The 15,056-nt window shown below is 54.3% G+C and overlaps 3 protein-coding genes across 3 annotated transcripts; all 3 read left to right on the top strand.

Annotated features, from left to right (window-relative positions):
• Window positions 1–1,421: 1,421 nt before the first annotated feature.
• Window positions 1,422–2,855, top strand: IUM83_14496 (uncharacterized protein; the record flags this gene model as incomplete). Its single annotated transcript, XM_067939245.1, has 1 exon — window positions 1,422–2,855. One exon carries the CDS (start codon window positions 1,422–1,424, stop codon window positions 2,853–2,855), a length of 1,434 nt encoding a protein of 477 aa, XP_067793528.1.
• A 492-nt stretch (window positions 2,856–3,347) lies between these two features.
• On the top strand, window positions 3,348–5,030 carry IUM83_14495 (uncharacterized protein; the record flags this gene model as incomplete). Its single annotated transcript, XM_067939244.1, has 1 exon — window positions 3,348–5,030. One exon carries the CDS (start codon window positions 3,348–3,350, stop codon window positions 5,028–5,030), a length of 1,683 nt encoding a protein of 560 aa, XP_067793527.1.
• Window positions 5,031–6,228: 1,198 nt separating this feature from the next.
• On the top strand, window positions 6,229–6,678 carry IUM83_14494 (WD40/YVTN repeat-like-containing domain; the record flags this gene model as incomplete). Its single annotated transcript, XM_067939243.1, has 1 exon — window positions 6,229–6,678. One exon carries the CDS (start codon window positions 6,229–6,231, stop codon window positions 6,676–6,678), a length of 450 nt encoding a protein of 149 aa, XP_067793526.1.
• Between the last annotated feature and the right edge of the window lie 8,378 nt (window positions 6,679–15,056).

The raw sequence follows: 15,056 nt of genomic DNA, 5'->3' as shown, positions 1-15,056 counted from the left end.
CACCCAGCCAGCAAGCCCCCTCGTCTCTACAATGATGGCTCGTTCCAGTGAATCCTGAACGACTATTATCGCGTGTTTGAACGTGGTTATTGAAGGCCAATCTTGTACGAACACTCCCAAGGCGACTTTATTTCTAAAACATTCGTTCCTCAAGCAACAAATGGGTCCTGCGGCAGCGGCAACGGCGTTCTCGAAAGTGGCAAGCGCTGAGCGAGGACTTTGATCAGCTTGGTTTCCGAGAACGAAGCGCAAGGACTGTCGATATTACAATCAGCACAATATGTGTGAAATTCGCTCGACGGCAAGTTATATGCCTCGACTGTCGTCGCACACGCTCGAGGCCCTGTTTCCGCACGTGCTCGCCTATACATCGTTTAGATGGATTCAGTCCATATAAGCCTACCCAGGCCCCGCAATTATGCCACCTCTGGCGTGCGAAGAATCATCCTTGAAAAGAATAAACGGAGGTGCGACATCCGAGAAGCATTATTATGCCAAGTCGCGGAGAGCATTTTAGCCATTGATACATCGAAGCTGATGCATTTCTAGAGATTGCCCCTGACAGTAGCGTGCTCTCATACACTGCTTACTTAAGCTTGGTCGAGGTGCCAAAAGTGGCCGAAACTGCTTCTGACGCTAGCATGCAACGTGATTGTTATCGCGCTGAGGGCTGACTTGTCCTCTTGGGGGCCGGCGTGACATCACACCTAGGATACCATACTTCGCTCTCGGCAACGTACACCAGCCACCTTGATGGCAACTTTTGAGCCATTTTGTCGGCTGGGGATAGTGAATCCGGCCTCAGCTCGCAATCGCAACAGGTTGCTGCATCCAACTTGCGATCGCGCCAAGGCTTCAGCAACCGACGTCGCCCGCTTGAATCTGACCGGTGAACGGTGAACGGTGAACGGTGAACGGTAACCCTCTGAAATGGCTTCGCCACGCGCGGTAAGCTGATAGTTTTAGTCCCACAGCTACACCTTACAAACCCAAGAGGTTTATCCACACACCACTCAAAAATACAAACTCCTAACGAACACGCCCGAAGCCTAAAAAAATGCGACTACCAATTATCTGGATAAAAAAACGAGCCAAAGTTGAAACCACTCTCCGTCCACTCCGCGCGGTCGTTCTGTCATTCCCGAAAAGACCCCCTGGGTCGCAAGCGAAAGGCGTCAAGACATCAAATGAGCGATATCGATCCGGCATCCCTTCGTCAAGCAAGTCCAAGTCGCCCAGTACCGCCCAGAAACGAATTCAAGAAAAAGAAAACCTCATCCACGAAAACGCGAGGCTGGGGGCCATTCCAGTCTGTACTCAAGGAACGCTCTGTCGACTTCAACCTCACGCTCGACGTGCAGAACCTACAGCAGCAAGTGCAGGACCTCGCCACACTCCGAGATGTGCTGAGCACCAGGACCATGCTCCGACGGCACTCGCCTGAAGGTTCGCTGTTTCACGTGGTGAAGGAGTACTTCCACGTATTTCGGACGGGGTGGGTTGTTCAGGAGGCAGGACGAAAGAGGCTTATGGGGGAGAAGGACCAGAGGCAGTTCTTGCACAGTGTCATGGACCCCGAGGTGGATGTGGACAACGGCCTGCGGGGTCCGGATGTCATGGCCGGACAGATCATCATGTATTCGACGTTTATCAAGTTCATCCGGCTGACCATGAAATCCTACGACATTGTGACAGCCGAAGACTCGGTGATCGTCAAGACGAATTCCACTCTAAGGTTTCAGATACTGAGGAATACGATCGAGATGATCTTCCCTCACGTGATTGGAGACGAGTGCCTGGTGGCTCAACTGGTGGGCCAGGAGGTGGAGCCTTCGATCGGTCTCACCTTCTACTTCAACTCGGAAGGCAAGTGCTGCAGATACGAGGTGGATCTGGACTTTGTGGGGGCTTTTGCTAGCATTATCAAGGACCCATTGAAGCTACAGATGCTGCTAGGAAAAGCTCTGATCGCTGAGAACTGCATGTTTGGTGTCATTGACGAACCTAGAGAGTCGAAAAGTGACGTAGATCCACGCTCCAGCACTCTTGAAAGTGCCCTAGAAGACGAGCGAGATCGCCTAGTGGAGGAGCTGACGGACTTGCGAAGTCTTACAGAGGCGAATGCTAAAGTTCCGCATCGTCCTTCGATGTACCTGCCCAGCAACCCAATTCATATTCACAACGACGAGTTGTACGAGCGAATCGTGAACGACTACTATCTCGTGTTTGAAAACGGGTACCGAAGTTCCGGAAACCAAGCACACGTCCAGGAGGGTTTCATCTCGCAGATATTCGTGCCTTCCAGGATTGAAGACCAGCACACAGGCGGTAAATACGTTCAGGCAAGGTGGCGTGCTCTTTGTGAGTGCTTCGACGTGCTCGAGTTCAAGCAGAACAGTGTGTCCTTACCCGTCAAGTACAACGACCAGAAGGATGCATGTGTGATTCACTCCTGTGCGAGTTACTCTCTTCAGCTGACGTTGCGCAGCCTCGAGTTGGCCTTCCCGCACGTACTGGCGAACAAGGCGTTGGTCGACGCGCTAGTGGGGAGTGTGGTGGTCGTCCCAGCTCAGCTTGTGTTTACGATCGAGACCGACACGGGGCTGATTGCTCGCGTCGTGGAGCGCATGGACTTCGTCGAGCCCATTGCCGATTTGCTCCGGAACCGCGAAGCCGTGTCGTTCGTGATGTCACAGGCTAGACTCTGTGCCGACGGCGTGAGCTGCTTCAGTCCGAGCCCTGTCCGACCAATTCTACCGCCTATTGCTCCGCAAGAAATGGTTTGGACAAGATCAGCGAGTAGAGCAACACCGGAGAAGTGCACCATGACGATGGCCGGCATCTTCCACGCTTGAATACTCGAAACCCACTATACCTTTGGACGGTGACACAAACAGCAACGCGTTTCATCACTAGTATAAAATAATACAATAAAAAATTCGTCATTCCTCTAGTCGACCCTGCACCATGCTAAGCTTTTTTTAATGATTCGTTGCGCAAATGCTATATAAAAAAACGCCAGCAAAACTCTTGTCGAATGTCAACGTGCTTGTCGCTGCTGCCCTCCGTCCCAAAGTTGCGGCGCCCCACAGCCCACGAACGTTCATTACCTAAATGGCTACTTGTGTAGCTGCCTGGCCACAAATCTCGGCGTTCGTAACCGCTCGGCCCGGTACGTACTTTTTAAGTAAACGTTTTCCTCCAATCGCGCGCCTTTTTTCTCCTTCATCCCCCAATCAGCGCCCGTCTGACGAAACTCGTCCACCTTGGCAGGTCGCTTTTTACCACCCAGTCTCCGTTACGCCGCCAAAAGCTCACGCACCGGTTGCTAATTCCTTGCACGGGCCATGAGCGCCGAGCCGCGTGCGACACCTGGCGCCCTGGCGCTGCTGCAGCCCGCCCCACCCGCTTCCAATGCTCGAGGCGCGCCCAAGAAGAAGCCGCGCGGGGCTGCGACCAAGAAGCGGCGCGGCTGGGGGCCCTTCCACTCGGTGCTAAAAGAACGCTCCGTGGACTTTAACTTGACGCTGGACGTGCAGAGCCTGCAGCAGCAGGTGCAGGACCTGGCCACGCTGCGTGACATCCTAAGCACGCGCACATTGCTGCACCGCCACTCACCCGAGGGCTCGCTGTTCCACGTGGTGAAGGAGTACCTGCGGGTCTTCCGCTCCGGCTGGGCCGTGCAGCAGTCAGGCCGCAAGCGCCTGCTGGACGACCAGGACCAGCGCGCCTTCCTGCACAGTGTCATGGACCCGCAGCTGGACGTGGGCAACGGTCTGCGCGGGCCCGACGTCATGGCGGAGCAGATCATCATGTACTCGACCTTCGTGCGGTTCATCCAGGTGACGCTGCAGGGCTACGACATCGTGGCGGCCGAGGACTCGGTGGTCATTCGGACGCAGGCCAAGCTGCGGCTGCAGGTGCTGCGCGAGACCATCGAGATGATCTTCCCCCATGTCATCGGGGACGAGTGTCTCGTGGCACAGCTCGTCGGACGGGAGGTGGAGCCCGACATCGGCATCACCTTCTCCTTCAACGCAGAGGGCAAGTGCTGCAAGTACGAGTTCGAGGTGGACTTTGTAGGAGCCTTTGCTAGTATAGTCAAGGACCCTAGGAAGCTGGAGGCGCTGCTGGGCAAGGCGCTGATCGCGGACAACTGCATGCTCGGACTGCTGGACGAACCAGTGGAGATGCCAGGACGCGGATACGGCGTGACGACCGGCCACGAGCTCGAGGAGGAACGCACGCGGCTGGTGGACGAGCTGCAGAACCTCACGGACACAGCCGAGAGCCCCACGCTGCTCCCGCGCAGCAGACCGAGGGGAGATGGGTCAGATGCGGCGCTGCAGCGAGTGGTGGACGACTACTTCTTCGTCTTCGCGAAGGGATATCGACTACGCAACGGTGACGAGCTCGAGCGCGTGTCTGGACAGACACAGGACGACTTTATTGCACAGGTCTTCGTGCCCGAGAGAGCGGGGGATCCGCTAGCGGGCGGACGATACGTGCAGCGGAGATGGCGAGCACTGAGCGAGTGTTTCGACGTGCTGGAGTTCCAGCAAAAGAGCACGTTGCCGGTCGAGTATAACGACAAGGAGTACACGTCCGCTATCCTCTCCACCGCCAGATACGTGCTGCGGATCACGCCCCACACGATCGAGTCGGTGTTCCCGCATATCCTGTCGGACCGACTGCTTGCCAGTGCACTCGTTGGAAACGTGATCGTGGTGGCATCCAAGCTCGTCTTCACGTTCGAGATCACGGGTCGGATTTCTCGCGTCGTCGAGCGCATGGGCTTCGTGGAACCGATGGCGACCTTGCTCCAGAACCGAGAAGACCTGTCCTTCGTGATGTCGCAGGCGCTGCTGTGCCTCGACGGAGTGAGTTGCTACAGCCCGCCTCCAGCTACAACTCTCCCTCCGTTAGCGCAGCTGAAAGAGAGCTCGGCAAGCACGAGGAGCAAGGAGAAGAAGGAAAACTGCGCGGCCTCCACGCGCACGATGACAATGGCCGATATCTTACACCCATAAGATCAGAGCAGAGCGAGCAAACCGAGTGTACACCTACCAGTAATCTGAGCTAGCATCTGCAGCTGTAGCATCAATGACAAGAAGAACTACATGTGTGAGACGTCGGGTGTTCCTGTGCGGCCAAATCCCGCGTGGCATCACTTCAACATCGCTTCATCTCGAAGTGACGCCGGTAGGCTGACGACTACACAGCGAGCTCCACACGCGGACTAATCCGGCAACCCCAAGAAGACAATTCATATGTCGGGCACGGCCAAGGAGCGGGGCAAGCTCCTCTCTAGACTCTACTCGACTGAAGACTTTCAAAGTGCCAGATTGAGAACGCGAGGACAAGAACAGATACTACGATCAAGCCGCAAGCTTCCGGCTCCACTGCTGCCCGCCAAGTCGGCCAGGAAGCTGTGCATGGAGAACTCAAGAGATACGCAGAATCACTGGCACAACTCCCGGTGCGGGCAGACAGCGGAATCTCGGTCGCCTGAGGTCGATGAAGAGGACGCGCAGCAGAGCTACACAGGAGGGAGGGAGCACACATCCTGGCGTATGGGGAACGCATACTGGTATTGAACAGTACAGTATTAGCTGCAGCATAACTGGTTACGCGAACACGTAAAGCATCAATGAAAACTGCAGCGACATCAGTGGTGGTGACGACCCTAGCAAACTGTGGTGTTGCAAATTGTGTGAACACGATCACAGTATGATACGCGGCCTCATGTTGTACGCGTTATGCATGATGATGACACTTGGAAACACAAATCACCAGCCGTGAGTCACACCTCTTCAGTTTGTCTGGCAACTTGATGTACTGCTCAGATTGAACTACGATGTATGCTCCACTGACTCGCACGGCCAGCGGTGGCCCAGGAGAGAAAGTTGAGCGCGCGTATGTACTTATGCACGCAAGGATGACGCCCTCGCGATGTATAGCATCCACTTGCAGTACCAGTGTGCTCACAGCATGACGCCTCAATCCGAGTGTGTAACCTGTCATCATGATTTCGTAGCACTCCTATTATACAAGCCAAAATAGTTGATTCCTAACGTTACCCATAATTTGCACAAGGAAGATGATGACTTTCCCTATATGATAGTTAGATATAAGGGTAATGTTCACCCGTAGCATCCGACTGCTGCTGGGGTTAGCGAGCAGGCCAACTTGCTGCTGCAATTTTCTCAGCAAAATGAGCGGCTTAGGATGAACTTCCTGACTGAGCGTGAGCGCATCTACAAACACCCTGACTGCCGCTGTGCGTCGCACTCGCACTCGCAGTCGAAGAAGTCCTCGTCCGCCTCGACCGGTGGTGTGAATTGGCGGCGGAACGTGGCGCACGACTACCTGAAGCGCAAGCAGCTTAAGCGGCGTCACAAGAAGGCATTTGCAGCCAAGCTGCAGCAGCTCCACGCCAGCTACGCCGTGCAGATCCAGGAGCTGTTGGCGGTGCAGCGAATGCAGGCAAACGCCCTCCGCGCGCGCCAGCAGGTCCAGCACCTCCACCTGCAGTTCCGTCGGCACGCGAGCAAGGCCAAAAGCGCGTCTCCGTCGTCTCCGTCGTCTCCGTCCACCGTTGCGTCTCCGATCAAGCACTCAGCTCTGCCGAATCACCTGTCGGACTTGAGTTATCCGTACCCTGACCTGCTATCCTAAGTGTATTGGTAGTCCGTGTATGATAGACACGAAATGTATCAGAATGAAATCTCTTGACTGAATTTGCGAACTCCCTTCAAGTACCGGCCACTGGCTGAAGCACTCGTGTGGTGTCTATGACGGGATGACCACATTCGCAGCGTGTAAACTGCTGGAGGAGTTCACGATTGACATCCTTTCACTGTGCACAAACCCATCGGTACCCACACGGCGGGACGGGTGGGTTCGGTAGCAGTGCACACTTGCTTCATTAAATGGCCTCACTCACGAATTTACTCTCTTGGGCTCGAGTGGAAGGACACAATGACTCAAGTGGCACCTTCGACTGCTTCGACGGACGCAACGGTGGTGATCGGCGAACGGAAGGATTACAAGACTACCGCAAAGCCCGATCAAATCTCAACTGACAAGACTGTCGCCACGCACGATGTGCTCGAGAGCGTGGTCTACGCGTTGGTGAGTTTCGCTCTTGTCTACGGGCTCGTAGCTGCCATTACGCTCTTCGGGAACTGGTTCGCGGTCCTCCTGTTGTTGATTCGGAGGGGGTGATTGCATTCAACTTCGCAAATTCATATGTAGCAAGAATTTGTGTGATAATCTTGTGATCGCACTTAATCGAGTGGTTTGCGACTTTTGGAGTTAAAGCCCTTGGAGACCAAGGGCTCCAAGTTGGACACCATGCCTGCGCGCTGATTCGCACGCTGAAGGCCTTAGCCAGGTGCAGACAGCCAAATACGGCGTCGTAGGCCAGAGGAATGTGGAGATGTATAGGTATATCGTCGGTGCTTACATAATTGAAGTAGTTGAAGCTGCCGAATTCATTTACTCCAGCAACCAGAACGCAACGAGCATGATAGATGTCGTGGCCATCCCACTAGCGGACACCACAACGAACATCACCTTGCAACTTTAAATATATCTTCTACAAACGCACGCTTGTTATCATAACCTCTAGCTTACGGTGTTCCAGCATGTAGCACTGGTGCCGTGGCGTGAATTAGTCCGCAATGCTTCTTGCGAATAGCACGTTGCGATCACAGGACCTTTCCACCAGTAGGAAGTGAAGATACTATCGAAATACCGTTGTAAGATGATGAGATACAATACAAAACTCATAGAAACAGCCGCTGTGTCCAGCAGGCGTGAAAGATGCGTCGAAATATGGGGGCAAGGCTTCCTATCAGCGACGCCACGCCAAAACCTGCCAATGACGCAGGAATCAGCCCCAATGGTTGAATGACCTTAATGAAATCCCAGAAAAGCGTTGCAAATCACGCCAAGGCATGGTTAGTAGTAACACCAGTACATACACAAGCAAATTCGTAGTTCGAAGAACTGTCGTTTGGGGCTGTTTTTCGGATATCATCACGTAACATTGGTGCAACATTCTCCTACTCCAGGAATGTCATCGAGTAACATAGGTGCAACACCAGCCATCTCTGGGAAACATCAACAACGCCTGCAGTCGTCCAGAGATCTACGACTACACCTTCGACAACTCGTGGGTCATGAGGGACGTGCTATTCTCGTCGCTGCAAGGAGAGTGCGCCGTCATGATGCCGCTGCCGCACCGGCTGCGCCACCCTCTCACTACCCGGTTTTCTTCGTCTGGCGCATCGACGAGCCCGTGAACACACGTACGTCGAGCATAATTCATATTATTATAGTCGCTATTGATGCAGATTCAGATTCCGCCATTTTCCCACTTTTCTACGATGCACAAGCGTACTCTAAGACTTCTATCGCTCTCTCCAAGTCTGTCACTGGTGAGAAAATATCGCTATCTCATCATTTGCAACAGCTCCCTATCATTTCTGCGGTCGTTTCTACCATTTATAAAGTTCAAGGGGAGACACTGGAATCTATGGTTGTCGTCGAATGGAAGTCGTCGGTCGGAATTATCAATAAGTCCCAGCAAACATACCTGTTGGTTTCTCGCGTCGTTTCTAGTTCGGCTTTCTCGACTTTATCTCCCTTTACTCCTACCCTTGCTCTGTGGTCCAAGCCTCCAACATCGGCATTGCAAGAAGAAAAACGGTTATGAGTTCTATCCCGCTGTCGTTTTGCAATCGCTTAATACCAAGTGATCTATTCCTTTTCAGTCTATGTGTCGTTTGTTTAAACCTTCGAGCTGCGCCTCCCCCCCGGTCCACCACCCGGGCTCCGACTGTAGACTCAAATGCACAATTAAAACCGTGTTATCTCCACTGTAGTGTCGTTCGGTGAATGCATTACAAAAGATAATACAAACACTGGGTTTTGGCTGGTGGCGATGGGGGTAACTTCACTTCTCGAGAGTTTGCGCAGCGCGCAACCCGCCACTAGTCTTTTCTCCCTGCAGGACTGAGTCCCGCATCTAACGGTGCTAACGCATCTATCTACCTCTATGGTGCAAACCCGTAGCACGAGGGGTTACACCACCTCTCAGGTTATGAGCCCTAGAAGGGACTTGTCAAGTCCGCAGCGCTCGCCGTCACCAGAGCCCAGCGATGAAGTTGCAACAGCGCCTGTAGCCGAATCGTCGCACTACATCCGACTGGAGAGCCAGCTGGAAGGTCTACTGGGTCAGTTTATTCTAACAGATCAGCAAAGGGCGAGGAATGTTCCCGTCGCAGAGGCGACGCCGCCTCCCCAGCGACAGCTCATTCGAGAATTCGCCGGTGCCCAGCCAGAGCCCCGAGTACAGCGCGTCCTGACGTCAACAAGCGCCAGAAGAGCAAGAACTCCTCGCGTGACAGCGAGGATCTTGCCAAGTGCAAGAGCAAGTCCAAGTGCAACGCTTGTGGCTGGCAGGTCCATCATTGACGAAACGACCCCGAGTACCCCGAGCGTGGGAGCAACTCGGGCAGCGGGGACCGCGAGCCAGCACGCAGCATGATGTTAGTGGTGACAGTGAAGAAGACGGGGTCGACGAACAGCAGCCAACATGACGCTGTGCTAGCGGTGCGAGGCAGGACGAACGCGCAGCGCGCGTCGGGTGACATGATTGAGTGGATCCTGGACAGCGGAGCACAGACCAGTGTCTCCAGTGACCTGACCCTGTTCACGGAGCTGCGTGAGGACACGGTCTCCGAGCTGCAGTTCGGCAACGAAACAACGGAACGTGCGGCCGTGGGAACTGCCCACATGATGGTGATGCATGAGCACACTGGCAAGGAGGAGGAGCGCCTCCTCGACAACGTCAGCTACGCCAAGTCTGCGCCCTACTACTTGATCTCCCAGACGTTCACGCATTTCACGTGCGGCTACAAGCTACGTGTGTCGCGTGACCAGACGATCACGTGGCTCATCAGGGACTCGCTGAAGCTGACGTTCCAGTACTGTAGAGGGCCTACTTTGGCGCACTACTTTAGCTTACACGTGCGCCACTTGTATGAGGAAGCGTAGGAATTTATTAATGATTTGAATTAATTATACTTGACTCCACAAGTATAATATAAATCAAGTAAAGACTCCAAGTAGCTAGTTTAAGGTAAAATGAGAACTGTATTGTTTGTAAATTGATTTTCCTCCTAAATCTGCTAAAACTGTTTATCATCTATGAAAGGGGTTGACAGCGACTGGCTGTCAGAGCCCCGCCAATATGCACGTCTCTAATTGGTAGAAAGATGCTGCTTTCTACCAATAGGAAATTTGGGTAGGTGTGGACCACTCATTGTGGTGGTCCACTTCAATGTATCCATTGGTGTGACTTACACTAAGGTGAGGAAGTATCTAAAACTTTTAACAGATCTTTATTTGTTAAAATCACAAGTGGCTTGTAGCCACTAGTGCGTGTAACCCCGTTACACCATCCCCCCGTTAAGATTAGACCGATCGGTCTCGACACGTCAATTCATATAGACTGCTTGTCAATTGTTTATGTTGGGGAGATCCGTGCTCATCTGCAATGAGCACGACCAAGCTGAAAACTACCATTGCAACAGAGTGTAAACTCTCTGTTGCTGAGTACCATGCGCGGTAGCGCGAGGTGCGCCGCTACCACGGGGACAGACAACGCAGTGTCTGTGTACGATCCTTCGATGTCGGCCGCGTCTTGCGTCGACATCTCTAAACGAATTCATGTCGCTTACCGTGATCCGGTTAAGCAAGCGCCAAAGCACTTCGAGTCCTACTCGAAGTGAGGCAAGTATTAGCAACTCCACGCTGTTGCGGTGGAGGCTGGTGTCCGTGCGCCATGCGCACTGTCCGTCCAGGTGGCGGTGCGTATTAGCAACCGCGACCTCAACAAGTATACTATATGTATACCTGAAAGCTTCAGTGATCCCCGTGCTAATTATCCAGCACGCGAGCCACCGGGCGTTGTAGATTACTACAGCGCTCGCACTACCTTCTTGCTGGTAGTGCATGTTGGGCTTCATATTCGTTCACCATGTCCGGAACGTCTTCCATCAGGACGTTCCGTGGTTCCCACGTGTCGTGTTGGGGGAGGGAAACCTCTCCAGCGGATGCGAAAACAATCCGGACCTCGGATTGTTTTCCTATGTTCAACGATTCGCTGGACGACCCAGCGAATTTCTCCGCGTGCGTCTCGCAGCGGTGGCGGAGGTAGTGGAACACGCACCGATGGTCAATGCCGTGTTGACGTTCATCTCATGTCGCTCCACGACCGGGTGACGGTCGTGGAGTACCTTCCGAGCGCGGAGGTTGCCGCTCTGTACCATCGTGTCCCGGCTGTGGTGGTCTCCCACCCCCACCTTGAACGTGCTGGTCGGGCTATAGGCCCGACGGTATTAACTGCTCCAGCGCGTAGTCGCGCTGGAGGAGGGTTTCCCCTACCGAGTATGTCTCCTCGGGTCAGCCGAGGTAGGTGGCTCGTGCTGCAGGTTCGGCTTCAGCCGCCCGACGTAAAATGTAGGATGGAGGCGCATGCTAGACGGTATGTCTAGCGTGTATGCGTTACCGTGACGTGCCATCACCGTAAATGGCCCGAAATCCGAAGCTGCATGTTTAGGCAGGTTTTGAGTAGCTAACAAAACCAATGAACTAACTTTGAATTCATTTGTGTTGCCTCTGCCCACATTGTCTGCGTTCAGCTTCTGTTGATCAACAGAAGCTGCTATTGCATCCTGGACAAACCGAATCACGGCTTGTCTGCGATGGATGAAGTCAATCGCATCCGAGCTGAACTCGTTCAGCTCGCTCTCCGCAAGAGGCCCGGCCTCGTGCGTGGTTCTTCGCGGTGTCTGCGCCCTGCGCAGACCCGTGGTCCTTGTTCATTGCGGAGTCTATGCCCTGCACAGACTCGTTCTCCTTGTTCTGATTGTCGGCGACCTGGACCGACCCTTGGTTTTTCCTGCCAAGGTCTGCGCGGGGCGCAGACCTGGTTGTCTTGTTCCTTGTTGTTGCAGCTGACACTGTGCAAGTGTCAGCGGTTTTCTGCGGTTGCTGTATTGCAGTCGTAGGTCCTCCCCCATTTAAAGTAAGAGCCATCACTCCGAGTAAACTCGGTAGACGTGGATGCCGCATGGCATTCACGTAGAACGTTGTATGCCCGGTCGAGGCATGCACCGAGTTATTGATGGCAAACTCTGCCATCGATAAGCACTCGCTCCAGTATTGGAACGAGTGAGCGTAGCTCGACGAGCACGCGATTCACGCGCTCGGTTTGACCGTCCGTCTACGGATGATCCGCAGTCAACATTGAAAGTTGGCTCCCAAGAAGTGTAAACACTTCTTGCCACAGGTGCGCTGTGAAGCGCGGGTCTCTGTCCGACACAATGTCGGTCGGCATGCCATGGTGTTTGAACACCATGTCCACGAACAGACGCTGCTCCGCAGTCACTTCTGCCGGCACCGCACCAAGATGGTACATCTTGCTGAAGCGGTCGACGAAGACCACAACACTGGTATTCCCTCCGCTGTCCGGGGGAAGACCAAAGATGAAGTCCAAAGACATGGACTTCCAACACTCCGACGGAGTCAGTAGTGATTGCAAAGGAGCCTGCGCAAACGGCGCAGGCTTTGCGCGTTGGCACACCTCGCAAGCACGGACGGACTTGCGCACCCACTTGTACTGGTGGTGCCAGTCGAAGTCACGCGTGAGAAGGACGTATGTCTTCTCACGTCCGAGATGTCCCGCAGACGGGTCATCGTCATACTCGTACATGATCCTGAGGCGCAGGTCATGGTCATTTGGCACGACAACGCGGTCCGCGTTGTCGTCGACTGCATTATAAAAAAGCAGTCAGTCGTGCACTCGATAGCGGTGTGCACGCGCTCGAAGATGCTTGGGCAGCTTCTGACGAGCCTTGTCAGAAGGTGCTGTGCCATATGCCAGCAAGCGTTTCGTGTCCGCGTCGTGCGCGTGCGCGGCCTTCACATCGTCCAACAGAGACGATGTGGGTTTGCTCGATCGCATGGCGTCAATGTATTGACGTCAGCAGCTTCTGCATAATCCGACCGACATGATAACGCGTCGGCCACTACATTCAATTTTCCGGGTTTGTATTCGACCCGGAAGTTATACTCCGCAAAGAATGAGAGCCATCTCGCCATTCTTTGTGATATGTGTGGCGACTTCACTGCGGTGCGCAGTGAAGCATGGTCGGTGTAGACCACAAGTGGTCTACTCCCAAGCAAATACACTCGGAACTTTGCGAGTGCGTATTCCATGGCAAGGAGTTCCTTGTCATGTACCGGATAGTTGCGCTCAGCTGGCTTCAGCTGACGCGATTGGTAGTAGACGACACGACCACGGCCTTCGTGATCGTGCTGCATCAACGCACATCCGATCGCGAAATCGGATGCATCACATACTACATAAAATGGGCGATCTTGGTCAGCCACTGCCAAGATCGGCGCCTCAGTCAAGCCCTGCTTGACTGCATCGAATGCCTTTTGGCAATCGGTTGTCCAATTCCACACAGCTTCCTTCTTAAGAAGCTGTGACAGCGGGCGAAGCTTGCCCGCGTAATCCTCCACGTACTTGCACAAGTACGTGGCCAAGCCAAGGAACTGCCTCAGTTCCTTGACACTTGATGGCGTTGGCCATTCGTTAGTCACTCTGACCTTTTCTGGGTCAGGGCGGACACCATTCTTCCCTACGAGACACCCGAGGACGGGTATCTCGCTCGCCCCGAAGATACACTTCTTCAGGTTCGCGTAGAGCTTATGCTTTCGCATAAGCTCAAGTAGCTTCCGGAGATGCACCCTGTGCGTCTCTACGTCGGACTTCCCGTCCACAGCCCGGCTGTGGATGAATACATCATCGAAGTAGCTCGGTGCGAAGTCGCGCACCGAGCGCAACAAGTGCGTCACGCACCTGTTGAAAGTCGCAGGGGCGTCCTTAAGCCCCTGTGGCATTACTAGCCATTCCCAGAGCATGCCGCTTGGCGTGCTCACTGCCGTGAGAGGGATATCGCTCTCACGCATTAGGATTTGATAAAATCCGTCTCGCAAGTCGAGAGCACTGTAAACGGTGCTCCCGGCCATCGAATCGATGATAACATCTTTTCGCGGTATCGGCGTCTGCGCCGGTACCGTCGCATCGTTCAGCTTGTTGTAGGCATGAACGATGCGCCATCCGCCCTGTGGCTTCTTGACACAGAACGTCGGAGCATTGTGCGGGGACTTCGATTCCCGCACTTGTCCTGCTTTGCAACGACTTTCAAAGAAGTCGTCGATCGCTTTCACTTGCTCTCGCGGCAGTGGCCACTGCCGCGTGACACAGTACTTCGTGCCCGGCACGAGATCAATCTCGTGCTGAATGCCCTTATCCTGCGGAAGCTCCGCAGGAATCTCTTCCGGGAGTACGTCTTTGTACTCCCTCAGTAATTCGTAATAGGGACTCGACTTCAGCGAGTCCCAACCTTGTTCCTCGAAGTGCTCTCGCTTCATCTTCGCACTGAGAGTGTCTCCGCTCTCAGTGATACTTCCCATGGAGAGCTGCCTCAGCTCGTCGCTCTCGCTCTCCGTTCTTTCGCTGTCCGAACGAACGCAGACCTGCTCGATGCGTCCATCGTGCAAGTCGCGCGTGAAGCGCTTCCAGTTCATGACTGGAAGCGAAGTCAACTCCGACGCCGTCGTCGGAGGATTAGCGAGCTCCATTTCGCGATACTGGAATCCAGTATCGGTGCGCGTCAAGAGCTTAGCGTCTCGACGTCCGGCGTAACCGCCTCTGTCTGCCTAGCAGATGGTTCTCGTGGCGTCTCGGTGCCGGACAAGACTTGCGCAGCGTTCTTCGTATGCGCCGTCTTCTTGTTGGCGCAGCCCGGCTCCGCACAGTTGTTTTTCTGGTCCAGGCTCGACCGTGGACAGTTGTTCGCCGGCGGACCCTGTCCGCTGCGCGCGGTATCAAGACCAGCTTGACCGTATGTTCCTTCGTGCAGTCCGGTTGCACGGAAGTGTGTTCCTTCGCCGGCAGACCCTGTCTGCGG

Source organism: Phytophthora cinnamomi (assembly GCF_018691715.1).
Source record: "Phytophthora cinnamomi strain GKB4 chromosome Unknown Contig28, whole genome shotgun sequence".
Classification (NCBI taxonomy): domain Eukaryota; phylum Oomycota; class Peronosporomycetes; order Peronosporales; family Peronosporaceae; genus Phytophthora; species Phytophthora cinnamomi.
The sequence above is the reverse complement of the archived record's forward strand: the minus strand, read 5'-3'. Positions and strand labels throughout refer to the sequence as shown.